Source organism: Zychaea mexicana (genome assembly GCF_025766255.1).
Source record: "Zychaea mexicana strain RSA 1403 chromosome Unknown BDB00scaffold_180, whole genome shotgun sequence".
In the NCBI taxonomy this organism is placed as follows: Eukaryota; Fungi; Mucoromycota; class Mucoromycetes; order Mucorales; family Lichtheimiaceae; genus Zychaea; species Zychaea mexicana.
Window position 1 is genome coordinate 20,743 of NW_026516843.1, and position 24,603 is coordinate 45,345.

The following is a 24,603-nucleotide window of genomic DNA, read 5'->3' on the forward strand; positions in this document are numbered from 1 at the left end:
TTATAGTATAGCAGATGAGGACAAATTTCTATTTACAAGACAAAAAAAAAACAAGAAAGAGTATAGGAGAATCAATGTGGGAGAGAGCACACTGTCTTGTGCCAGAACAGATAGGACAAAAGAAGAGGGGTGTGTGTGTGGTTAGGGAAAGGAACTGTCTTTTTCTTTTCTCTAGAAAAAAAAAGGATGTAGAATAAAAAAATGCGAATAAAATAACAATAATAAGGAGGAAATAATTATAAGGGTTTTTTGTGGGTGTGTGTGTGTGTGTGTGGTGTGGAAAAGAAACGAGGGTATTGGCCATAAGGAAATGTGGGGTTGTTTAAAAAAATGCGGGAGAATGATCAAGTAATAACAACAGTATTAGGAAAATATAGCAAGTAACGAAAACAGTGATTTGTGTGCGTGCGCAAATGTTCGGAAAGAAGAAGAAGGTGGGAATGATGGTATGTGGGAATGGAGAAAACGAAAGGCCTTGCAGGTAGTAGTAGTAGTAGTAGTAATAGTAGTAGTAATAGTAGTAGTGATGGTACAGATGCGGGATAAGGGTGTCGTCGTTTTTGAAAGACGTGTTTTAAACACTGACGAACAAGTTTAATGCAGTATTCGCTCCTCGGTTCTCAAATGCCATCAGGACGTCGTCGTCCGAGTTGATCGTGATCAAGTCGCCATCCTCGTCCTGATACTTGATGCGCAACATGTCGCTTGCCTTGAGACTGGCCACCAGTCGGATCTTCTTCTCCACCTTTTCCATCAGCTCCAGATACGTCACTTCCTGAGGCACCATGATCACATAGATCCCGTCGCAATAGCTCAGCTTGATCTTGACGGTTCCCGGAGAGTTGGGCACAGCCGACACAACACGGTCGATTTGGGATTGTAAGCTTGGTGAGGTCGCCATCTCTGACAGGCGTGGGGTCGATGCTACGTTGCGTACTCCACTGCTGCTGTTGTTGTTGTTGTTGTTGTCGCGATACAATGTGCGTGAGTTGATGGGGACTTGTGGCAGTTCGTCCCACTGCTGCATATTTTTGTGGATATTCGGGCTACTCTGTGATCGTACACGACTGCGTGGTGAGGATGTGGATGGCATGGGCATCGGTGCTGTTGGATGTTGCTGTTGTTGTTGTTGTTGTTGTTGTTGTTGTGCAAAAGGTGCTGCAGAATGTGATTGGCTGCGACCCGGGGGTCCACCCAAAGGTCTGTATTCTTCAGAAGCAGGCGTGATCGAGTCAGTAGCTGTCATGAACTTGTTTGCAATATCGGCCAGGGGTGATCCTGCGTCGGTATCGGCACGTTGGCGGTGCCATGACGAGGACGTGGTGCCCATGGATGTTCTGGACGAGTTGGCTGGGGACGAGGGGCTGGAGGGAGGTGGTGATGCAGGGTATACGCCATAGTCAATGGGTGGCGAGGCCGGAAGACCCGCATTCGAGGGTCGTGGCAGTGGCGACAAGTTCATGCCTGGCATGGGCTGATGGCGAGCAGCACCGGTAGGACTGCCGTTGGCGAGTTTGAACATGGATGCATCTTGGCTGTTGTTGCGCGGCATCTTGGGTCGCATGCCCAACATTTGCTGTGCCGAGACAGAGTTGCTGCGCGATCGAGCGGTTTGGAAATCATCGTCCTCGTCCTCGTCGTCCTCGTCCTCATCATCGTCGTCATCCAGGTACAAGCCATCGTTGCGGCTCTGTGAGTTGACAGGCGTCATGGGTGCAGACATGGAGAGCAGGTGTGTGTTGGGTACATGGGTCTTGTGCGCCGCCTTTGTTCGGGTCAATGTGGTTTCCCACAGCTTGAGCTGTTCTTCGTGACGGAACTTGAGCGTAAAGCGTTCAATGTCTCGATCCTTGAATTCGACCACCAGTTGCCAATTACCTGATGCAGGCATTCATCAAGAGTTAATTCAAATAATTTAGAATGCAATATCAGTAGTAAAAAAATTACCAGGTTGAGACTTGTTGGCGATGCTGATGATCCGACTCGTGAAGATCCGACCCTTGGCTTGTAGACTAGCACGGCGCTTCTTTTTGATCGACAGCGTATTGGTCTTGGTCAAACGATTCTTTGATGCATCCTTGGTCTCCTTGCAAATAAGCAGTGCCTTATCAAACAGGAACATTTGCAGTTCACGCTCGCTGTCACCGCTCAGCATGATCAGTTTGCCTTGGAGCAACAAGTTGCCGTGGCCTTCCACAATGTCACGCTAGATGATAGGCATCGGTAAGCATTCTATCTAGTACGTTTCATCGTTTTATACGGTGTTTTCTTACCTGCGACTCATCCACACGGCGACGCAGATCCTCGACCGCCTGCAAATTCTCATGCTTCCGCTGCGTCTCGTTGACCTTTTCAGTGACGCGTTTGATCGCCTCCAGACCGTCGTTCATCTCTGCATAGTGCGGCCATTCCGAGTTTGTGGTCTTGATCAACTGGCTCAGCAGCAGAGGATATTTACAGATACGCTGGACAGGCTTGATGAGCATGGAAGGCAGCTCATAGGTCGGATTCATGATATCTGCCAATTTCTGCAACTTGGGTGTTTCCTGCACCACCAGGTCCTGGGCGGAATAGTAGTTGGCACAATAAGGTTCGTACACGGCAAAGGCATCCTCCATCTGCAAAAACAGCGAGCAGAAGCGCTGCTCCTCGGGGATGTTCTCGGCTGCATTTTCGAGTTGGATCAGAAAACGACGTTGGAAATCGACAAGCGTGTTGAGGTTGCCAAACAGGTAGTGGACAGTGTCGGGCGAAAGGATCTTTTGTACTTGTAATTCTCGCATGTAGTTCTATTAACAGGTTCGATTTTGAGTAAGAGATCGCGGATGTGTTGGGTGTGTGTGGGGGTGGTTGGTTGGTTGGTTTTACCTGAAGCGTCTCCAGATCTTGGACATACTTGCGTTCGGTCTCAAGCAGCTCCAGGACGACCTTGTCTCGTGTGTCCTTGGGCGCATTTGGGTCCGAGTTTCTGTTGGAGGAGCGGACGGTGATCACGCCATCTTTCTCGAGGAGGTGGAGAAGCTTGTCGACGGTGTTGACAACCTAATGTAAGGAAATAAATTTAGTACGACCACACGTTCATTGACAAGGGCAAAGTGGGGTTGGGTCGTGTAAATTGTGTGTCTGTGTGTGTGTGTGTGTGCACACTCTCTGTTGCACAAGAATCTGGGGGGGATTGGGGAGATATATTTCTTTTGGGGGGAGGGAGGGCTAGAGAGAGTACGCGAAATAAGAATTGGGATAATCCCAGGGGTGTAGGGGGGGGGGAATAGCATGTGCAGTGTGTTCCAAAGACAATGAAACACTTGCTCTTTTACCTTGACGAATCCATTGGTATCGTCCTGATACAGATCGCTAATGGTAAACAGCTCATCCTCGGTAAAGTTGAGCTGGTCTCTGCAGGCGACGATGAAATGATAGACGCTTGCCTTTCCCTTGTTGACTTGGTTCAACGAAGGGTTGCGGTCGACTTTGAGCGGTTTCTCGGGTTGAAGTGCGTTGAACAGGGTGCACAGTGGCGCACCTCGACGACAAATGCTCCACAATTTGGACAAGGGATCGCCGGCGGTCGGGGTCGATGGTTCAGATGATGAGGGTGATGATGATGATGATGATGTGCAAGGGGTCATGGCGTCGTCGGTGAGATATTCCTCCATGCCTTCAACGAGGGCAAGCTTGTCGCAGACAGAGCGACAGGTGTGGTACAGGGACGAGCCCTGGACGGCTGGTTTGCTGTTCATCGAAGCAGGTGTCGGTGGCATAGGATTCTCCATGACGGATATGTTGGGTACGGTGGGTAAGGTACCGAGCGAGGGAGTCCTCCGCTTCAAGGCCAGTGTAGCCATGGTTGAATGATGTGTGTTTAGCTGTTGTTGTTTTCGGGTGCTGGTTGACGTGCGCAAGCGGTGCCTGCTGGGTTGTTGTTATGGCTGTTGTTGTTGTTGTTGTTGTTGTTGTTATGGCTGCTGTTGCTATGGCCCTGCTGATCTGCAAATGAAAAATACAAAGAGGAAAAGGAAAGCAAGAGGAAAAGAAAGAACAAAGCGTGAAATAAGAGAGAGAGAGAGAGAGAAAGAGAGAGCCAAAAAGATGAAATTTTATTTTTCGAGTGTTTCTGTACAACAGACAACTTGCCCGCGCTTCTCGCTCTCTCTTTCTCTCTTTCACTCTCTCTCTTACCCGAACAACGAAAGGGCCCTCTTCTTGTCCGCTCCGATTCAAACTTGCACTAAATGCGGACTTTTTATTCTGCTTTTTTTGATGCGCGCACAGAAACCTGAGAGAGAGAGAACACAGAGTCTCGATGAGAGCGATCCCTTGTCTCTCATTCAGTGATGTCCCTGAGGTGCACTTGTTCAAATAACAAACAGATTAACGCAAACAAACAGAGCCAGCATAAGCAAAGAGAAACTGGCATGTGCGCCTATCTTTTTTTACTTACAGAACCTATTTCCGGTCCATGTGAATTGGTGTGTGTGTGTGTGTGTGAGCCTTGTGTGTTTTAGCTCACCGCATTTGTCAAGAGCCAAGGCCATTGGACGAGATTATATTTGATTTTTTTGTATTTCCATGTGGATGGGTGTCACAGAGAACAGCGCACGGCTTAAACCTGCTCACAACGATGCTGATAGCCCTATTCAAATATATAACATCACCACTACTACTGCTACTTTCTCTCTCTTTCTGTGTGTGTGTGTGGGCTGCAAAACGTGGGCCACGTTGTCCGTTTCATTTTAAAAAAGAAATCGACGATCTCCCTTCTTCTCCGACCGTTCTATTTCTAGGGCATCTCAGACCAGAGGGCTGCTCTATGTCCAACCCCAACCCCTACCCTTTCCCTCTTGTGGTGGTGCGGGACACCCCGATTTTTCGGGTCTATCATCGATTGTCTTGCAAAGAGTTATCAATTTTTGGGTGCGACAAAAAAACAGGGCTTTGTTGTGCACATGCAAAAAAAAAAAAAAAAAAAAAAGAACGAGCAACATCAGGGAAAGAACAATGATGGCTGAATAATCATGATAATTAATCTGGGCAATATATTGAGTTGGTGCACAAGCCAATTTCGTGCATTGCAGCACCATCCCGATTGTGTGTAAAAGCAGAACAGAAGCTCCTGCATATCACAGGTCCCTGTAACCTGTAAATTAGCCTTTTTTCCAACTTTTTTTTTTTTAAAAAAATTACTCTTTTTAGCTGTTTCTCTCTCTCTCTCTCTCTCATATATATAGCACTGATGCTCATTGTTTATGCAATGCATGAAGAACGGGGGTTGGGAGCACAAAGAGTCAATAGAAGATCGGATCTGCTCTTTCTATAAAGTACATGTAATTTCTATATAAAAAGTTCAAAGGGGGCTGCTCTGAAACCGATATGATAATGCAAAGCTACCATCTCTGCATAATGATGATTAGTTGCGATCTACGAGATGTTTTATTCATATTCTATTTTATTCTAAAATTACAATAATTTTCTAAAATGTGTGTGGTTTGAAATCACTGTGGCGACCATTCAACAATGGCGCGTCGAATCGTTTCCCAATACTGCAGTTGCACCATCAGCTCCTTGGCATGGTCCAAATCCTTCTTTTCAAATGCCTTGGACAGGTTTTGCACTGTTTCTTGGTACTTTGCTAAAAAAAAAAAAAGAAATAACAATTCATACATTGTAAACCCCATCTTACAGCAGCGACTGGGTGGGTTTGGGGGGGGGGGGGTTGTGACATACCATCGTTTGTCTGCTTGACTTGAGCCAGCTCTTCTTCAGTGGACACTTCATCCAACTCTTCACGGAGCTCCATCACCTCCATCAGTAATTCAGGGTCATGCAAGGATTCCGTCTCTGAAACTTCCACCCCTTCCAGTTCCAACATGTATCGTGCTCGTGCCAATGGATCCTTGAGTGTACCATATGCCTTGTTGAGCATTGATGATTGTAATTGTGCATACGCATGTTCTTGCTAGAAAAAAACCAACAGTCAAATCAAACAAATCAACCCCTGGCTTTGCATAGCTAACCTAGCAGTAAGCAAACTTTTACCTTGGATGATTGTGAAAAACTATCCGGATGTGCCTTTTGCTGTAATGTCAAAAACTTGAACCTCATAGCTTTGGTATCCACGTCAAACGTATGTTCTTTTCTGTATAAAAACACCCTCCCAAGGTTTATGAGTTGTTCGTTTCCCAATTCAAAGGAATGCACATCCCACCCACCCCTTCCAAAACAAACACGAAAAATAGCTTACCCATCCAACAGCAAATCGAAATAATTAACTTGAGCTTGAACGGGTTGGATCGCTTTACAATCGGCATTTTCACACAAGACGGACGTTGACTTTGTGGGTGCGCCACATTGCCAACATTGCTGTGCTGGACTCGAATACCAACGTCCTTGAACAGTAGGTTGCAAAGCACGTCGTACTTGGAAACAACGAGGCTGCTGACGTGCTACGACAAGTCCTCGTCGCACTGCAACTTGTGGTCGTACTACTAATTGTTGGTGGCTAATCGAGCGAATTAATGAACGAAGCATAGTTTTTTTTTTTTTTGGAAAAAGAAAAACTGACACTCACATACACTGTACAGTTAATTAAGCTATTAGTGCGCGTTCCTTCGGGGCCCCTTTGCATTTCCGCTCCGCTATTATATTCTTCCGACTATACGGATTCGACGATAATCGTAAATTCCAATAGCTCGGACCGTCCATAGACGGCTGAACTACATCAGTTGAATGTATGCATAGGAAGCATTTCAATGACAGTGATGATAGCCGCTGCTCTCTTGTTTGAATGTGTAGGCTCCAAACCGATCTCTGAATTTCTATCTAGATGGTTCTTGTAACGAACACACCTAGCGATCGTTCACATACATATGGAGTTGTACTCTTTGAAACAATAATCTTATCTAAACTTATCTTGCTCCAACAAAAAACAATTGTATGTACACTGTCAATGAAGACTTCAAACAGGCATTTTCTGACGGGGTAAGTGAGCCTTACTACGGCCCAAAATTTGCTACTGATACACCAATGAGATCCAACGTGTCAATTGAAAAACTTACCATTATTGGTATTGACGTGAGCGTATTGTGGTTTTTTGTTTTTTTGGAGATCAAAATGCAAAAGCAAAAGACCAAAATTGAAGGCGTTGATAACAAAGAAATGATTGGATTTCAGCAGGACGATAAAAAAATGTCCTTTATAAGAAATGGAATAGAATGATGATACAGCTTGCAAATGAATGCTGTTGAAGGTAATCTGTACATCTTGCTATAAGCATTTAAATCGCCACACTATAACAGGGTGAGTCAAACATTACAAAGGAGTTTATCAAGTAGTATTGTATTGTTCTAGTATGATCATTAATAGACCAATTCCAAAAGCATTTCATCCTGGATGATAAACAGAGAAGGAAAAAGGGCGTGTGTGAAAAAGAAAGAAAGAAAGAAAGGATCATTGCTTCATGCAAACCGAGCTGATATAAATAGATAACACACAAACCGCGTGGTGGACCAGAAGGGTTAAAAAGAGTACGCTATCAGCAACGGGTTGCCATGGTAACGAAGTCGCACGAACGCCGCAGCAGTCTGTTTAGGTAAATCTTACGCAGGGCTGCGGTGATGAATTCATTGATCAAAGATAGGTTCTTTTACATCACCACAAGGCAGCGGCATCAGTCATTTTTTATCAGAAAAACAACCCGTAAGAAAATCCTCCTGCTCTTTTAATGTGCTCATCGTTCTTTCTTGGATCACAAGCACTGTGTGTAACAGGATCGACATGCTTCCTTATTCGGCACATTGTCGCGAGAGCATCTTTCACTGGTGCTTAGGGGCATACAGGGAAGTCGATTTTCAACCACACTTAAACCATTAGGGGGTTTCACGCTTGGGAAAAAATGAGAAAATGAAATGCGCATTTCTTCAGTTTAAAAAGCAAAGTCACAATCACGGATAAACTTTCAACATCAGCTGCTACGCGTTTCGCGTCAACGTTTCTTGAATTTGTTACTTTATTTCACACACTACGTTCTTACAATCAACCTTCCAATGCCAAAAATCACTCAGCGACAAAGGACTTTACGTGGAGTCAATAAGCTCATTGAGCAAAGCATTCAGCGGCAGTTGCTTTGCAACGATGAATCGAGCGAATTGCTCCAAGAGGAAGAAGATTGCGACGAGCTTCTTGGCATTTACGTTGGCATCAGCAGCCATCGATACCTCAATCCTCGCGGTCACGTTCCAAAACTGCAAGAAAAACGCGAGTTTTTTATGCAATGGCCTGATAAGCAATTCAAAACGTTGGTGCGGATGAACAAAAGATCGTTCAAAGCTCTCCTCGAGCTTATTGAGGGCCATCCGGATTTCAACAGCGAGTCGCGTGTAGCTCAGATAGATGTCCAAACGCAGCTAGGCATCACGCTGCAAAGACTCGCACACGACGGAAGTGGAAACTCCACTACGAAACTTGGGATGGAATGGGGTGTGTCTACAGGCTTTGTCAGCAAATGCTTTTATCGCGTTATTGGAGTCATCAACAAATTGATGTTGACTGATTTTTTGTCCTGGCCTGATGAAGAAGAACGCAAGTCGATTGCTGCGCGCATAGAATCCAAGACCGGCTTCCCCTGGTGTGTCGGTTTCGTCGATGGCACTCATGTCAACTTTGCTCAAAGACCCAAAGAACAAGGCGAAGTTTACTTCAACCGCAAATCACGCTACTCCATGAATCTTCAGATCATATGTGATGATAACCGCTACATCCGATCCATCTGTTGCGGATGTCCTGGTTCTATGAGCGACGCAAGCGTATATAGCAGCCAATCTCTTCCAGGACTGTTTCCTGCTGCCCATTTTTCAGGAAACGAATATTTAATTGGTGATTCTGGATATGGGCTTACGACGCGTCTGATCACCCCATACCGCAGTCCAACAGCCCGACTGCACAAGGATTACCAAACGTTCAACTTCCAGCATGCATCAGGTAGGGTGGCTGTTGAAAATACGATTGGTATCTTGAAAGGAAGGTGGCGCTTTTTGAAGAATGTCCCATTGCAACTGAGATCCAAGGACGAATTCAAAAAGCTAAACGAAATAATCGTTGCAACATGTCTTCTCCACAACTATCTCTTCCGACGCAATGATAAATGGGATCCGGACACCGAAAATGATAATGGAAGCAATGAGCATAGCACATCATCACAGCTTTCAGACGCAGAAGGGAAAAGAGACCTCCTCAAAAACATTGTAGTTGATTTTACATCTAGACAATAAACTTTTGTTTATACATAAAATGCCAGTGACTACTCGTATACATTTTCAATTATCTGTTTGGCTTCGTCAGCAGTCTTTCCAAGTTTCAACAGCTCAATGAAAAACTTGGTCCTGTCACTAGCGTAAGTCTGCTGTTCTTGTGCCTGGGACGCACGTTTCTGTTCTGCCAATCGCGCCTTCTCCAATTGCAGTCTCTCATGCTCGAGCTTGAGCTTTTTCGACTCTAACTTGCGTCGCTTGGCTTCATTGACCGAGTAAACGGCAGTAAAGTTTCTGCCGCGTGGCACATTATCGTCGTCATCGCCAGAGCCGCTTTTTACCCTGCTGGAAGCAATGCTGTTCACCTCCTCATTCTGGGGCTCCGGACTGGGTGCAGCCTGCTCCAAGAATCGTTCCATAGACTCTTCGAAATTGTCGACAGTGATTTCTTGTGTCTCGCTGTCGACATCTGCTTGTTCGAAGAACGAGGAGCAAGGCACGTTTTCGTCGACAACATGATTCGTCGGCAATTCTTCAGTTGCTGTTGTTGGTACTGGTGTTGCTGCTACTGCAGTTTCTACTGCAGGTAACTCAGTAGCTGGCACAAGAGTGGCCGCAAGTGCAGAGATCGATGGCGGAAGGCCAGCATGCAAAACCGTGCTTGGGCTGATATTCTCCCTTTGGCCAAAGATTGAATCCATCTCATAGAAGTAGGGGCACATATGATTGAGTTTGTCAACAATATTTTTTATGCCCTTTTTACGTTCTTTTAGGCTGATCTCTCTGCCAAAGCCAGAAGCTTCCGACTTTCTTTTGGTACTGATATACCGTCTCTTGTAACTTTCGAAACGGCTTTTCGTTTTCTGCCAGTCCCAACCAACACCAGTTTTCTCATTGATAGCCGCGGCCATCTCAGTGTATGCGGCTGTTTTCGTTCCTTTCTTTTTTATGCCTGGTGCTGACTGCTCGCCTGCGCCTGACCACTTCTCGAAGTTTTCACGAATGGTAAGCCAGTTGACCATTACTTCACATACTTCATTTGAAGTGTGATCTCGGCTGGCCTTTTGTACACAAAAGATACCGAAGTTAACTTTAACTCATTTAAATGAAAGGTAACGTTAGTGTCTTTTTCCCTACAGGTGAAGTCTCATTATGGACCGTGGTGGTTGCATTTGTGGTGTGTTCGTTTGTCATATTGAGCAGAAAGGAGTAGAGTTTATTTCGACGCGTCTTACGCGTGTAAAAATGATAGTTCCATCCCAACCCAGAATTTGCAAGTCACAAGCGCAAGAAAAGCGCATTTCTTGCAAGAAAAGCAGCTCAGAAAGTGCTTTTCTTGACTAGAAATTTTTGCATTTCTTGCGGAAGAAATGCGGTTTTTCGGCTGTTAAAAAGCAGAAATTCCCAAGCGTGAAACCCCCTATTATGCTTTCTTTAATACATGTGAGTGAGCCCAAGCCGATTCTTTTGTGATGGCACAAAACCCTTTGCCTTTAAGAATAATCACACAAAACGTAGATGTTGCTAGCACTGCTGAAAATTGGTTTGTCAAAGTTGACAGACTCTGATAGACTCGCCAAGATTATATGTGAGTCCGCTAGCAAAAGCTGGTCCGCTTGCAAAAGTTGGACTCGCCCGAAAAAAAAAATAATTGGGGAAAATTTAGCGAGTAAGCTGGACTTGCTCCAGATGCTATATTATTGTCATTTTCTTTTTTTTGTGTAAAAAGTGGGGAACGAATGGGAAAAGAAACTGATCATTCTTAAAAGAACTTTCAGCTCCCCACTCCTACTTCGAAAAGTAGAAGCACGATGTCAACCCGGCGATAGCTCGAAGGCCCCCGACACAGCTGGAATACCACTGCTGGCTTTATTCACCGCATCCAATTCGTTGAGAAACTTTTTTTTCGCAGCGAATGGCACAATTTATGGGCAACGTCCGCTATTGAAGCGACTTGTGGGTCAATTTTCAAATTTCGCTTGCATCGCTTTAACCCCAATAGAGGCCCTTCCTGTCATGACTATTCGTTGACCTCTACTCAATCCCTCAACATCTTTATCGTCAATCATCACCCAACTTATCAACCTTCATAAATATAAATGTAATCACTCGACTTGTCCCTTGTTCCTTTCTCATCATCTGGTCTCCTTGACCTTCCGATATTCTTCTTGCCTTGACCTAGATTCATCTCTCCTCTGTCTTTGGCTTGTCTTGTTTTGTCGTCGCTTCCGGCTCACTTTATGATGCATGCCCGTAACACTAATTCAAGTGCCCGTGTATGATCCAGCCTTCGGATAAAGCTCTTCCAAGTGCATGTCAACTGCAAGATTGTGTGAGAAACAATGAGTCTGTTTGTAAGGGATTCTCTCACTCTGTAACCTTTAACTACCTAAAATTAACTTTACCACAATACAAGCCTTTTTTTATTAGTATATGTACAATATCAAAACTGACAATTACGTTAAACACACAATCTAAAACCTGGTTGAAAAACTAGGGCACATCGGTGTGCTTCTATGAGTAAATCTATCATAAGCGTTGGCTATCCAATTTGTCACTGGGGATTCTGCGAGATGATTGTTTTTCTGAGGCAAGACGTTTTTACCAGACAGCAGTGAGAGGTCGAACCTACGACCGTTTGAGCATGCTCAGAAAGGCTTCCCGAAATGGTGTGGAAATTCTTTCACAGTTTTGCGCTAGCCTTGTTAGGGTCGTCCATCGTCTCTTCATTTGGTGTATCTTTATCTATTATGTATGTGAAGAAAAGGTTAATTCGGCCCGGTAAATGTATTTGACAGCAGGCAATGTACAATGTGAATTATGTGATTCAACATCAGAATCAAGTAGTGTAGAATATGTCGATACGGCCAGGTATATGTATCGGACAATAGGCTACATAAAGTACATGACCGTTAGAGTGACAATTTTCTTGAGTGTTGGTTAATCCATGTAACATCAAGATCTGTTTGGATAAAGAATCTGTACATGGCAGTTTGACCTAGCTTTCGTTAACTTTTCACAATCCCTGCTTTCCATGAATTTGAAAGAATGAAATTTTAGGGGAACCACTGTATAAATGTATGGGACAACAAACGATTCAACAGTAAAAATGCATAAAAGGTTATGCTGCTGCTGCATGGGAAATTTTATTATAATATGTTATATACACAGTATCACCGACGATTACATTGCTCAGAGAAACATTCGCATAATAGTACTTCACTTTCTCTCAAAAGCTTCACTCAGTTGATTGGTAATCATGGCCATGGTTTGTTTATACGCCGGTGTATCAACAGGAACAGTAGCATATCCATGAACTGTTTTTAAGCACATACAAGAAGGAACCATGAGTAATCACAATCCACCACTGTAGTAGTAAGGTAACAAAGAGAAGAAGCATGCTTCAACATAGAGTATAATACGTACTTGCGCCAATGACCCGAACAGTGGCATTAGGTACTCCAGCATTGGTCAATCGACGAGCATAGTCTTCACCTTCATCACGCAAAATGTCTGCTTCTGCGGTGAAAATTAGAGCTGGTGGGAGTCCTTGAAGCTCCTCGGTGGTCGCCAACATTGGGAATCCGATCTTTGTCTTCTCACAGTCATTCCAATACGCCTTATCAAAGAATATAGCGTCTTCGTTTTTCAAATAGTAGTCGCCGCCGCCAAAAAGCTTTGCAGATTCGTACTTGTCGCGCGAAGCTGCTGTCGCGGGATAAAGTAATATCTGAGCTTTGATAGCGCTTGGTAGACCACGTTCTTTGGCCATCACTAAGAACGGTAAAAGTGTCCTTCTTTAGCTTTGCATTTTGTCACTTTTGTCTTTTCAATCTTTCGTATCCTTAATATACATAGTAATGCATACATGGAATGACTGCAGATAGATTGCCTCCTGCTGAGTCGCCGCAGATAGCAAGACGGCTTACGTCAACATTTATGGAGTCGCCATTTTCAACAACCCAAGAGAGCGCTGCAAATGCGTTTTTCATGAGCTGCGGGATACTTGGACTCTGGAGCGAGTGGGTAGTCACATAATCAAGACCTGGATAATAACTTTCCGTTGCATCCCAGTTATTACCAAGATCATGGCAGCAAAAGTAGCCGGAATAAAGTTAAACTCATACAGGGTGTCTTATTACTATCATACGAGTTGTAAAAGTGCTCTTGCCTCGGGACATAGCGCTGGCAACAGTAATTAACGATAATAATTGTTGTATACTGTCAAAAATGTTTTTGTGACAATCAGCACACACAGTATATAGTTTTGTAAAAAAACAGGTTGCGTCAAGAAGCCAACTGGCTGGGAGAATTAAAAAATATAATAGTGAGTGGCTAAGCTTCTCGGTTGCAGAGTGGGTCAAGTAAAGTAATAGAGATGCAGTGGCTCTTTGCTTTCTCTTGTCATAAGAAAATTCATGCAAACAAAACAACTGACATGATAGCTTGTTGCCTTATATGGTTGGAGCAGGACATTGATGGCTTTGAATAAAGCTTTCAAAGGTTTATGTAGAATCGACAAAGGTGTCGCTAGATATAATACAAGCATCTACATGTGGTATTGGTAGAATGAAATAGAGGATCTTATGATACTGTAACTTACCTGAGTGCAGGGGGGAGGGGGAAACTAGGATTACAGCGTATGTGTCTGAGCGTTTTGGCGGGAAGTATCAAATTTGGAATTTCATTGGTGAGCCAGTATCTCCTCCTTGCTTCAACCTTTGAAATGGTACGTGTCGACGCTCTATACGAACAAATACGGGGGATAAGCATCGATATGGATGCAAAACGAATACGGATGGATGGACGAGTGGATGAATGAGATGGATGGATTGAAAATCGATTCGATATAAACAATATTACCATGGTGTGGGGAATTCGACATTGTTACCCCTCCCCATTTGGTCGTCCGCTCAAAGTCGATTTTTCTCTTCACCCCATTCAGCAAACACCATCAAACCATTCGATTCTGACGTCTTTACAATAAAAATTCCAAACGAAAAATAACTTATGGTTATTATTTGCCCCTGTGTAGGGTATTGACCTTAAGCACCACCACGTGAAGAACACAAACCGTACCGCTCCCAAGTCGGAGAACGTGTACCAGGCTTTGTTGGTCAAGGTAAAAATTATATCTGGAATAAGTTGATAGATCGACAACGACGACGAACGTACAAAAAAAAAAAGATATTAACGAAAAGATTTGGGGATTATCTGCCATTCTTAGCTCTACCGTTTCTTGGCTCGCCGTACTGATGCCAACTTTAACAAGGTTGTGTTGAAGCGTCTCTTTATGTCGCGCATCAACCGTCCTTCCGTCACCGTCTCGCGCTTGGTCAAGACTGCTCAGGAAGGCAAGACCACGGTCGTTGTCGGTTCTGTCACCGATGACTCGCGTCTTTTGGAAGTTCCTAAGCTTTCCGTTGCCGCTCTTCGTGTCACAAAGACCGCCAAGGCCAAAATCTTAAAGGCCGGTGGTGAGATCCTTACCTTGGATCAACTGGCTCTCCGTGCCCCCACGGGTTCCAACACTGTCTTGATCCGTGGTGCCAAGAACAGCCGTGAGTCCGTCAAGCACTTTGGCATGGGCCCTCACAAGAACAAGAAGCCCTTTGTCCGCTCCAAGGGCCGCAAGTTCGAGCGTGCTCGTGGTAAACGCCAGAGCCGTGGTTTCAAGGTCTAAGCCGTCTGTAATCTTTTATAATAAAGAGAAACGGGAAAGAAAGGCCTGCTTTGCTTTGGATCGATCACCTAAAATAAGTTGGCAAAAGTGCCATCGTATAACAAAGTGGGGTTCTGTGTGATGATTATCTCAAGCCGGAAGGCTCTTGACTTGATGTCAGTTATTCTGGTTTATAAATGAAATGCTGCGTTTGGTATAGTGTTTATTTGCATTATCTATGAATCTACTAGGTGATATTTTTACTATACAAAAATGAATTAATTGGCTTTTCCAGCGGCGATGGTTTCGAGTGCATTGGTTTGTGCATGAGCGGGCAGAAGCACGTCTTTGTCTATGTCAATGATATTAGGCTTATCAGTCAAGTTGATCCTAGCCACATTTACACCTATTTTTGTCATACCTTTATTGTTCTCAATGAGTCGATCCACCAAATCCGTAATAATGCCATTAGTGATATATTTCCGGGATACGCCAAATGGCAGCATAGGTTGAGCCAAAAGATGCTTGAGTTCTCCCTTTTTGTTTAGGATCTTGATCTTGCTGCTCTTTTTGTTGGGTTTTGTATGCTCTTCTTCGTCAAATTCAACATCCATCTCTTCTGCCATCTTTCGCATCCAGTTTTCGTCGTGAGATGACTAAAGAGACATATCAGCTTAAAAGAACGAAATTATTACTTCTAGCAAGTATATATTACCTTTTGCTCTCGATGTTCGAGTTTATCAATTTCAGTCGCAAGTGCTACCCGCTTCTTCATTTCATTGAGAATGCCCACGTCCACTGGAAAGTCGGGATAGTGAGCACCTTTTTTAAGTGTCTTGTACAGTTTCGTGTAGAGCTTCAGCTCATCGGGAGCACAGAGTAGGAGCGATACACCCTCGTGGTTAGCACGGGCTGTACGACCACTTCGATGGACATAAATCTCACCCGATCTGGGAAGTTGATAATGGATGACATGGTCTACCAAAGGAATATCCAAACCACGAGCAGCCACATCGGAAGCCATCAACACAGCGTTCTTGTTTGCTTTGAATCTAATCATTAGAGATTAGCAATCAGTAATAGAGTCATGACACGACGGGTTACACTTTTTGAAAATACGAAAAATTCATACCTATCCAGATTCTTCAAACGTTGTTTCTGCTGCATTTGTGCATGGAGACCCAGGACTTCAACGTCAAGAAGCTTAAAGATAGGTATCAATCGACGCAGTGCGTCAATACTGTTAACAAACACAATCGTACGGCCAGGATAACGTGTTACGAAATAGTAGACGTAAAGATCCTTTTCGTTCTTGAGACACTCAATCTTGGCTTCAACCAAACGAGAAGCGACCACTCCTTCAGTTGTAATATCAACGATTGCCGGATCCTTGTCAATTAACTCCAGACGTTCCAACAAATCCTCTATATATACACATTTTCGAGTTAGTAAGACATGTCCGGACGTGTCTAAATTCTTGGGCAATCTTTTATATCTTACCCATGGATCCTGGTGCTTTCTTGCCCACCTTCTTCCTACTCTTAATGTTGTATCGGATATCTTTGCCCAATGTAGCAGTGAACACGAATGTCTGATAGCTCTCAAGGTCTAAACAACAATTATCTTTGTTAGTATACGAGCTTTTACCCCAAAATAATAGACATGTATCTCTTTTACCTCTCTTAACAACGCGGGTCTTGCTACCCTCAGACTCTTCAGGCCAATCAGTAGTGTCCCTGTGAGTTTGATAATAGTCAGCAACACTTATTTCCTACTTGCACTGAATCCTATATGCGGGCACTTACTGCTTCTTGTTTGATAGGATATCCAAGATATTTGTAAGCTCTTCGAAACGGCCCTTTTCAAGCATGCGATCGGCTTCATCCAAAACCAGATATTTGATGTGCTTCAGCATATCCATAAATGTTTCGCTCTACCAAAAAAAAAACGTATGTAATCTTTAGCTATCTTGCTCCTTGTGATGAATATTGGATACTTTTTGTACAAATAAGCCTTAAATTTCAGTAATTACCCCGGAAAAGACCTCCCATAATCGACCAGGAGTTGCCACAATGATATCTGGTTTGTTTTTGAGCATACGCTGCTGCTTTTGTATAGACATGCCACCGACAATAACAGCCACCTAAAAAATTACCAAATCCCTTGATGGTCAGCCACTCTGAAAAAAGATGACACAGGTTTTATTATGAACTGTACCTTAATATCTGCAAACACGCCAACTTTTTCAATGTGCTCTTTGACTTGAATAGCTAGTTCTCTCGTAGGGGTCAAAATAAGGCCAGCCAGATCACCGCTTCGTTCTTGGGACTTGGCAACGTGTTGCACGATAGGAATACCAAATGCAAGTGTTTTACCGGAACCCTTGTTTCGTTAAAAATATATATCAGTAACGCCATCTGATTAACACAGCACAATAGCTACATTCATATAAACATACAGTTTCAGCAGCACCAATCACATTGCGGCCAGCTAATGCCAAGGGCAATGTCTCCTGCTGGATTGGAGTTGGGGCGGTGAACTTGTTGTACTTGAGAGCGTTCATAATAGGCTTGATCAATTTCAAAGACTTCCAAGCCGACACATCGACGCCTATAAATAATTTCCTATCAGTGAAATGATTTATACCGTATGTCCCAAAACAGCTTCCACACATACTCTTATCGATATCTTCCACAGAAGGACGGTTGTTCTTTTTGCTTTCTTTTGCAGGTTGCTTCTCCTTGTCTTCGTCAGCCAACGATGCCTCGAGTTGCTCCATCTGTTTCTTCAGCTGCTCCAATTTCTTCATCTTCTTGTCTCGTGCTTTATCTTTCTTGGCCGGTTTCTCCTTTGGCTTTTCCTCCTCTTTTTCCTCCTCATCATTTCCGTCGACAGCAGCACCAACAGCCTGGTCGTCGTTTTCATTATCCTCCTCCATAGGTTGCTCATCAGACATTGGCTCATCGTCATCGTTGGCCTCTGTTCTATTCTTTTGATCCTCAGCAGCCAGCTTTTCGTCAAACGTATCGACATCGTAGAAATCCTTCATATCCTCGACACCCAACGGCATCTCCGGTTGGGCACGCTTTCCTGTCTTTCTATCGGCTTTCTTGACACGCTGATCCAAAAAAAAAAATCCAGACGTCAAAAAAAAAACAAAAAAGTGCAATCACGATCTATATAGACCAAACCACTGTTCTTGCTTACCTTAAACTTGGCTACTTTGCCAGTGGTGTCGTCTCCTTCATACTCAACATGAACGTCGTCAATCTCTTCCAGGCATAAAAATCCACCCAGATCATCGGTCACCATGGACGAAGTGGGTACCTCACTCCAATCCCAAGAATCAAGGTTGTTCAAGTCTTCGTACTCGATCTCGGGCTCGACTTTACGTTTTTTCGAAGCAGCAACAGTGGCATTGTTGTTGTTGTTGCTGTCACTGTTGGACGATCGTTGGCGTTTGTTTTTCGTATTCTTCTTTGCCGCGTTTGATCCAGTTGGTTTTTTTGGCGGCATGGTCGGTTGTATTTAATGAAAAGGTTGTCAAAGCGAAAGAGAAAAATAATTTTTACCTTTTGCCTCTTTTGAATAGCTGGTTGAAACACAGACATGAAAGTTTGCTTGCATTGTACACACCACAAATTATACTATCAAGTACAAAAAGAAATGATAGCAACTGCCGTTATGATGGCTTCAGTGTGCGTTCGAGATAGTCTCTTGCATTAATTGTATTATGCTATTGATGATATCATGGGTCATGAATCTCGCTTCAACTGACAATACATTTCGCTGCAAGAACGCTATCATCCGCGCGTCTGCAGATAACAAAAAAAGTGTATCGGGAAAAGCATTTATGAGCTATCAATGAACATCCTCGATATGTCACTACATATTTCAAATGAATCATAGATTGTCTGTGAGCATATGAAAGCTGTTGCAAGCTTCAAGTATCAATTGTCATTCTGTTGATGGCAAACGTATCTCCCAAATGTGTAGCTAATTCCATGAAAGGAATAGCTTCCTGTAAAATATTCTGCGTAATAATCCCTATTGGCTCGGTCGATCCAAACTTTGCGAGACTGGGAAAAAAAACAGGTACAGATACTTATGCGGGGTCCACCTACTATATGAAGGCTTTTTTCCTTTTGCGTTTTGACATTTCTTTCTCTCTCTCTCTCTCTTCATTATTGTTAAGCAAGCCAAAACATTTTTAGAATTTACATAACAGCTCGTCAAAGCTCATGATACACATGTACAAAGATTACGTTCGATCCAACGCAAAAAACGATACTATACAACAAGAAAATGCCATCCTACAAAAGGACGTTGACGACAGGACATCAATATTAGCGGCAAATTACAACAACAGTAACCGTGACCAAAGTGGGTACTCGCAGCTCAGGAACTATGAAAAGGCAATCATCAAAATGCCCGGAATCCCACAATTCTACAAGGAAAACCACACACATCAAACATTGGAGCATGTTCTGGCCATGAAACAGAGATACGGTCGGTTGGATAACGCATGGATGGGTGTCTGGGAGGCGCTTGAACTAATGGATGGGCTCGTCGACAGTGCTGATCCAGACGTAAAAACCACTCAAGCGGTAAGTAATGTTACAGAAATAAGAAGGTTGAAAAGAAAGGCAGAAAATGGAGAATAAGTTAATTTGCCTTCCTAACCCTTCCCACCCCCCCTTCCAAAGGTACATGCGCTCCAGACAGCAGAAACAGTGAGAAGAGATGGGCAGCCGGACTGGTTTATCTTGACCGCACTGATTCATGATCTCGGTAAAATACTGTATTTTATGGGAGAGTCACAGTGGACCGTAAGTTTGGGTTTTTCTTCTGCATGCAAAACCTTATATTTTGTTCCCGCAAAAATTTAACTTTATGCATTCTACTAGGTGGTGGGCGATACTTTCCCAGTAGGATGTAGGTATGCCGAGAAAATTGTTTACCGAGAATTCTTTGCCAACAATCCAGACTTTTACGACTCGCTATACTCTTCTGCACATGGTATCTATACTCCACACTGCGGACTACGCAATGTCCATCTAAGCTTCGGCCACGACGAGTACATGTACATGGTTTGCAAGAATTACTTGCCACCCGAAGCCCTGGCCATCATACGCTATCACTCGTTCTATTCGTGGCATACTGAAGGAGAGTATGCTTGGCTCATGGATGACCACGATGTTGAAATGTTAAAGTGGGTCAAACAATTCAACAAGTATGATCTTGGATCGAACCTAGTAGAGGATCCACCGGACCTTGAGTCCCTTAAACCATTTTACACAGATTTAATAGCTAAATTTTTCCCTCCTAAAATACGCTGGTGAAGATGAAGAAGAATTCTCCCTTCTTTTCTTTTCACTTTTTCTTCTTGTCACAATTCTTGACTTGTAAACAATGGAAAGTAGGGTGAATTCGATAGTTTATGACTAGCATGTTAAGATGTAAGAGGTCGGAAGATGTTCGGCTGGATCATCCAACCAACCTTTCCAACTGTTAAAATCATACTTAATAGGGTTCCCGAATTGAAGCTATAACGTGTAAACATAGGAGGGTAGAGACACACTTGCAGCTTATTACGTATTGGATTTGATTGGACGACAACAGAAGAGCAAGGTAGCAACAATAGATACTAGAATCATCCGTGGCTCTCAGACCATGAAGCATAGGCCTGTTTGAAATTCTCACGTCAAAGCTTCAAACTATTAATGGACACAAAAACCCCGCACTATTTTCTGATGCCGACACTATTTAGACCTTGTTTTCTTGCTTACACACAAACCTTCTTGTTCATATATTCTTACAACAAGAACAACAACAACAACACATAATGGCCACAGCAACCAAAGATTCCAAAGTGTTCGTCATTGGCACACGTCGATCACAGCTTGCTTTAGCACAAGCATACCTTGTACGAGACGCGTTGGCGAAAAAGTACCCTGAGAACGAGTTCAAAATCGAAGCAATGGCAACAACGGGCGATCGCATTCTCGACGTGGCCCTGAGCAAAATTGGAGAAAAGTCTCTGTTTACCAAGGAACTCGAGTTGGCTTTGGACGACGGTCGTGTTGATTTTGTTGTACACTCCTTGAAGGATCTGCCTACCGTGTTGGAACCCGGCATGGAAATTGGCGCCATTCTTGACCGTGAAACCCCCAATGACGCTCTTGTGTTGGCCGAGCGCACAGACAAGAGCTATACCCTCGATACCTTACCGAAAGGTTCTGTGATTGGTACAAGCAGTCTTCGTCGTACAGCACAAATTAAGCGCAGACGCCCTGATCTGGAGATCAAGAGTGTTGTAAGTGTGTTTTGTTTTGTTTGCAGGTATTAAAAGCAGTATCATACTCAATGCCAATATTTCTTGATTTTTTTAAAACGGTACAATTAGCGTGGCAACATGTAAGTTTATTCTTTTGCATGTGTTTTGTGGAGGGTGGTCAAGAGTAAAAGAGAATACGGGGTGGCTATGGAACAAGATAAAGAGTTAGACTAACATGTGATGATGGGGATCTATAGCCATACTCGCATTTCAAAGTTGGATGACCCCGAAAACGGAGTCGACGCTTTGGTCTTGGCTGCGGCAGGTCTCATCCGTGTTGACTTGGGTGGCCGTATCAATCAATATCTGGATGATGCCATGCTTTATGCTGTGTCGCAAGGTGCTTTGGCCATTGAATGCCGCGCCAATGACGCACGTGTCAAAGACTTGCTCAAGGCACTTGATCACCTCGAGACACGTATTGTGTGCACTGCCGAGCGTGCCATGATGCGCGAACTGGAGGGTGGATGCAGTGTTCCTATTGGTGTCAAGACGACCTTTAAAGGTGATACGCTTACTCTTGATGGTCTGGTTGCCAGCTTGGATGGTAAGCAAGTCGCTGAATGCAAGGACCAAACAACTGTCGATTTAGCGGCTTCCATGGAAAGCAAAGAAGCTGTAGCAAAAGAGCTTGGTGTTCGCGTGGCTCAGAAGCTGCTTAGCAAAGGAGCTGATGTCATCTTGAAAGAAATTAGTGAAAGCAACAAGAAGCCCTAAAAAAGATCAGATATAGTTTTTTTTTTTTTACCTTTTGTACATTTCTTCTCTCTCTTCCCTCCCCCCAAAAAACCCTTCTTTTTACCTGTAAAATACAGGGGAAACTGTCTTTCAAACAGCCACACATATCCCAAAGATCGATTGAGCTATCAAAAAGTTTTCAGTATTAAATAAACATGTTACTAGAGTCCTTTTTGCGTAATCCGAGCATTTCTTAGACTGTGTTCTATGAAGATCTAGGTATTTGATATACTGATATGTAGAGCATATTACTACGTCTACATTCAATGTCAATCAATTGGATAAACTGAAACATATCGATAGCCATCGTCACTAGTACTTAACCATGATGACACTCGAGGTAATTTTCGAAGTTCCACAGACATCTCTAATTCCTTACAATATAGCAATGTGTTTAAAGTTTCTTGGATGCTTTATCGTGAATTATTTATTTGGTACTGTAAAAGAATAATTCTGAAGGGGATATATGCTCTGCGTAGTACATGTTTTTGTAATGCAATAGTTGGTTTGAAATATGGTTCTAATATACTAAATTATGTGTTTGCAACTTGTAGTATGACAATCCAAAAAGACAGCAACGTGTTTCTTTTTAAGAGAACCATCATGACTGTCGAAATTACAGGGTTATGTAAGAGTGTGGTATGATAAGTACAGCACCTGCTGTGTATGTGACTTTTTGTCTGATCGTTCAAGACTATTGTAATAAGGATAAGCAACGTTTAGCAAATCTTCTGGGAGAAGGATGGATAACTTACCCTAAAAGAAAGAAACAATCACTTTGAGTGCCACCCAAAGCGCAAACTTTAAGAAATACCACCAATCATGCAGCCACTGATACCAGGTGTATTCAGACCGACTCATCTGTTGAGAAGCCGCCTCCCATGATGCGCACAACTGCACCTCCATTTCTTGTGATATATCCGTGGCTGCTTGTGCGAGCGTTGCCAAATCAACATCGACTCTCTTCATAGAAGAGTAAATGACCATGGGAACCGTCGTTACCATGACATCGGTGCCATTGACGCCGATGCGGTAATAAGAAGCAGCTCCATCCACGAGCGGACCCCCACTTCCATCCACGAATACGGTCAAGGATGTCTCAAGCGTATCCATGACAGCATCACCGAAACTTTTGCCCGTCGCCACGATCCGTCCAATGCCATGCTCATATTGGCTGTGGGCTACATGCATGATTTGTTGGCGCAGCTCATCCAAACAAACAACCTGGGAACTCGTGTCGACGATAGGCGTCATGCCTGCATCATGAAACATCCTGTGGATTGTCTTGTCAAGCCGATGAAAGCTTCGCAAGGATCGCATTTGCGTTTCACTCATTTGACGACGCACGAGTCGTTTCAGTCGACGTCTTGATGTGCGCATCTTGTTGATCACTTTGGATTCGTCTTTCTCGTAGTGTGCCAGAATATGCGAGTGTGCATCCATGACCGATTGTTGGATCCCGCGCACGGTGTGCAGCCAGTGGACTTGATTCGCTTGGATCATGTGGCGTGTTTTGACAATCGCACTGCTGGCTAGTTTGCGAAAATCTTGTTGTAGTTGTGGTGCTCGTAGACCGTATTCCAGCGGTGCAGAGCAGACGATTTGGTTCCAGTTCATTTCGTACTTTTCGCCCAGTGTAACAACAGATTTTATGCCGTCGCCGTAGTATTTATTATGACTAGTAGTAGTAGTAGTAGTAGTAGTCTCGTCGTTGGAATGTTGCTTCTGCTTTTGCTGCTGCTGCTGCTGTTGTTTTTGATGTAAATATCGATCAAGTACAGACCAGAAAATACACCACTCGAGTTCAGGTGCGAGATAAATGTCCATCATCACGTCTCGTAGCATGTCCACGGCATGATTTAAGCGTGAAACTGCCCAGAAATAGCCATCTTCCACCGCATCCTGCACACTATCCACGTGCTCGCTGATAAATTCTGTAGTACTGTCGAGCGCTTTGGTGGCAGTCGAAAAGACACCTTCGTATATGTGACAGTAGTCCTCTTGCAGCCCTCGTTTTACCACTGGCAGTATAAGCGGTGTCACGCTTGGTGCGGTTGGCGATTCCAATGACGATCGTTTGAGCAATCGTATTTGAAACAGTCGTGCAATGACGACAATGGCACAAAGCACCAAGAAAAAGTTCCTGTAGCGCATGACAGCACACCGACAATCTTTTTTTTAATGGGAGAGGAAATTGAGCAGGGGGAGGATCAGTCCAAGATTGTGTGTCGACGAGAATCAGTTTACTGGAAATAATGTTTTATTAGCGCACCTGTATTAGACCGTACAGCTTTTTTAATGTGTGTGTGTATGTGTGCTGCGTAAGGGAAAAGGGGGTCAACCACTGGTTAGCCGACGAAAAGAAAAGCTTTGTAGGAAAAGTAAAATAGGTATACCAAGGATTCCACAACATAAGCGTTTGACGTGCCTGACTCTGTAAAAAGTTCAGCTGACAACTTTACATAGTCATCAGGGCATTTTTCCCCTGTTTGTAACACATGTATGAATCACACGGCATGAAATGGTTTCAAGACATAAATGTCCCTTTGCCCTCGCCGTTCCTCACATCATGTCGTTCAACTCTACTACTTTATCTGCTATTGGATGTATACATGCATGGA

At 43.7% G+C, this 24,603-nt stretch overlaps 10 protein-coding genes across 10 annotated transcripts; 4 read left to right on the forward strand and 6 right to left on the reverse strand.

Annotated features, from left to right (window-relative positions):
- Positions 1–574: 574 nt before the first annotated feature.
- On the reverse strand, positions 575–3,845 carry BDB00DRAFT_879566 (uncharacterized protein; the record flags this gene model as incomplete). Its single annotated transcript, XM_053127882.1, has 5 exons — positions 575–1,878; positions 1,948–2,206; positions 2,274–2,789; positions 2,869–3,042; positions 3,318–3,845. The coding sequence occupies 5 exons, from the start codon at positions 3,843–3,845 to the stop codon at positions 575–577; spliced, it is 2,781 nt and encodes a 926-aa protein (XP_052972805.1).
- A 1,565-nt stretch (positions 3,846–5,410) lies between these two features.
- BDB00DRAFT_859862 (Co-chaperone HscB, C-terminal oligomerization domain-containing protein) lies at positions 5,411–6,551 on the reverse strand. Its single transcript, XM_053125955.1, has 4 exons — positions 6,242–6,551; positions 6,037–6,136; positions 5,725–5,956; positions 5,411–5,629 (listed from the first exon to the last, which is right to left on the reverse strand). Exons 1-4 carry the CDS (start codon positions 6,526–6,528, stop codon positions 5,493–5,495), a joined length of 756 nt encoding a protein of 251 aa, XP_052972806.1. The 5' UTR covers positions 6,529–6,551; the 3' UTR covers positions 5,411–5,492.
- A 2,744-nt stretch (positions 6,552–9,295) lies between these two features.
- On the reverse strand, positions 9,296–10,267 carry BDB00DRAFT_879569 (uncharacterized protein; the record flags this gene model as incomplete). Its single annotated transcript, XM_053127883.1, has 1 exon — positions 9,296–10,267. The coding sequence occupies one exon, from the start codon at positions 10,265–10,267 to the stop codon at positions 9,296–9,298; it is 972 nt and encodes a 323-aa protein (XP_052972807.1).
- BDB00DRAFT_859869 (uncharacterized protein) lies at positions 9,994–11,084 on the forward strand. The gene is made up of 3 exons (XM_053125956.1): positions 9,994–10,688; positions 10,774–10,833; positions 11,015–11,084. Exon 1 carries the CDS (start codon positions 10,398–10,400, stop codon positions 10,587–10,589), a length of 192 nt encoding a protein of 63 aa, XP_052972808.1. The 5' UTR covers positions 9,994–10,397; the 3' UTR covers positions 10,590–10,688; positions 10,774–10,833; positions 11,015–11,084.
- A 1,380-nt stretch (positions 11,085–12,464) lies between these two features.
- Positions 12,465–13,426, reverse strand: BDB00DRAFT_879570 (alpha/beta hydrolase fold-domain-containing protein; the record flags this gene model as incomplete). The annotated part of the gene is made up of 4 exons (XM_053127884.1): positions 12,465–12,562; positions 12,672–13,019; positions 13,114–13,290; positions 13,396–13,426. 4 exons carry the CDS (start codon positions 13,424–13,426, stop codon positions 12,465–12,467), a joined length of 654 nt encoding a protein of 217 aa, XP_052972809.1.
- A 683-nt stretch (positions 13,427–14,109) lies between these two features.
- BDB00DRAFT_885460 (60S ribosomal protein L18-B) lies at positions 14,110–14,928 on the forward strand (the record flags this gene model as incomplete). Its single annotated transcript, XM_053128414.1, has 3 exons — positions 14,110–14,112; positions 14,281–14,367; positions 14,473–14,928. The coding sequence occupies 3 exons, from the start codon at positions 14,110–14,112 to the stop codon at positions 14,926–14,928; spliced, it is 546 nt and encodes a 181-aa protein (XP_052972810.1).
- Positions 14,929–15,185: 257 nt separating this feature from the next.
- Positions 15,186–18,423, reverse strand: BDB00DRAFT_776135 (P-loop containing nucleoside triphosphate hydrolase protein; the record flags this gene model as incomplete). Its single annotated transcript, XM_053120258.1, has 12 exons — positions 15,186–15,253; positions 15,329–15,563; positions 15,623–15,959; positions 16,040–16,331; positions 16,408–16,515; positions 16,585–16,643; positions 16,713–16,840; positions 16,940–17,050; positions 17,125–17,289; positions 17,366–17,517; positions 17,584–18,025; positions 18,115–18,423. 12 exons carry the CDS (start codon positions 18,421–18,423, stop codon positions 15,186–15,188), a joined length of 2,406 nt encoding a protein of 801 aa, XP_052972811.1.
- A 911-nt stretch (positions 18,424–19,334) lies between these two features.
- BDB00DRAFT_776139 (inositol oxygenase) lies at positions 19,335–20,249 on the forward strand (the record flags this gene model as incomplete). The annotated part of the gene is made up of 3 exons (XM_053120259.1): positions 19,335–19,514; positions 19,614–19,736; positions 19,815–20,249. 3 exons carry the CDS (start codon positions 19,335–19,337, stop codon positions 20,247–20,249), a joined length of 738 nt encoding a protein of 245 aa, XP_052972812.1.
- A 430-nt stretch (positions 20,250–20,679) lies between these two features.
- BDB00DRAFT_859882 (porphobilinogen deaminase) lies at positions 20,680–22,175 on the forward strand. The gene is made up of 3 exons (XM_053125957.1): positions 20,680–21,223; positions 21,314–21,324; positions 21,442–22,175. The coding sequence occupies exons 1-3, from the start codon at positions 20,753–20,755 to the stop codon at positions 21,959–21,961; spliced, it is 1,002 nt and encodes a 333-aa protein (XP_052972813.1). The 5' UTR covers positions 20,680–20,752; the 3' UTR covers positions 21,962–22,175.
- A 91-nt stretch (positions 22,176–22,266) lies between these two features.
- BDB00DRAFT_859883 (uncharacterized protein) lies at positions 22,267–23,768 on the reverse strand. Its single transcript, XM_053125958.1, has one exon. It carries the CDS (start codon positions 23,597–23,599, stop codon positions 22,739–22,741), a length of 861 nt encoding a protein of 286 aa, XP_052972814.1. The 5' UTR covers positions 23,600–23,768; the 3' UTR covers positions 22,267–22,738.
- Between the last annotated feature and the right edge of the window lie 835 nt (positions 23,769–24,603).

Bases quoted from the DNA above. Each gene is read 5' to 3' on its own strand.
- BDB00DRAFT_859862 (XM_053125955.1), bottom strand. From the start codon at position 6,528: ATGCTTCGTTCATTAATTCGCTCGATTAGCCACCAACAATTAGTAGTA. The intron at 5,957-6,036 runs GTAAAAGTTTGC...GTTTTTTTCTAG, and splicing joins GTTTTTCACAATCATCCAAG to CAAGAACATGCGTATGCACA. The intron at 5,630-5,724 runs GTATGTCACAAC...TTTTTTTTTTAG, and splicing joins AGTCAAGCAGACAAACGATG to CAAAGTACCAAGAAACAGTG.
- BDB00DRAFT_859869 (XM_053125956.1), top strand. From the start codon at position 10,398: ATGGACCGTGGTGGTTGCATTTGTGGTGTGTTCGTTTGTCATATTGAG.
- BDB00DRAFT_859882 (XM_053125957.1), top strand. From the start codon at position 20,753: ATGGCCACAGCAACCAAAGATTCCAAAGTGTTCGTCATTGGCACACGT.
- BDB00DRAFT_859883 (XM_053125958.1), bottom strand. From the start codon at position 23,599: ATGAACTGGAACCAAATCGTCTGCTCTGCACCGCTGGAATACGGTCTA.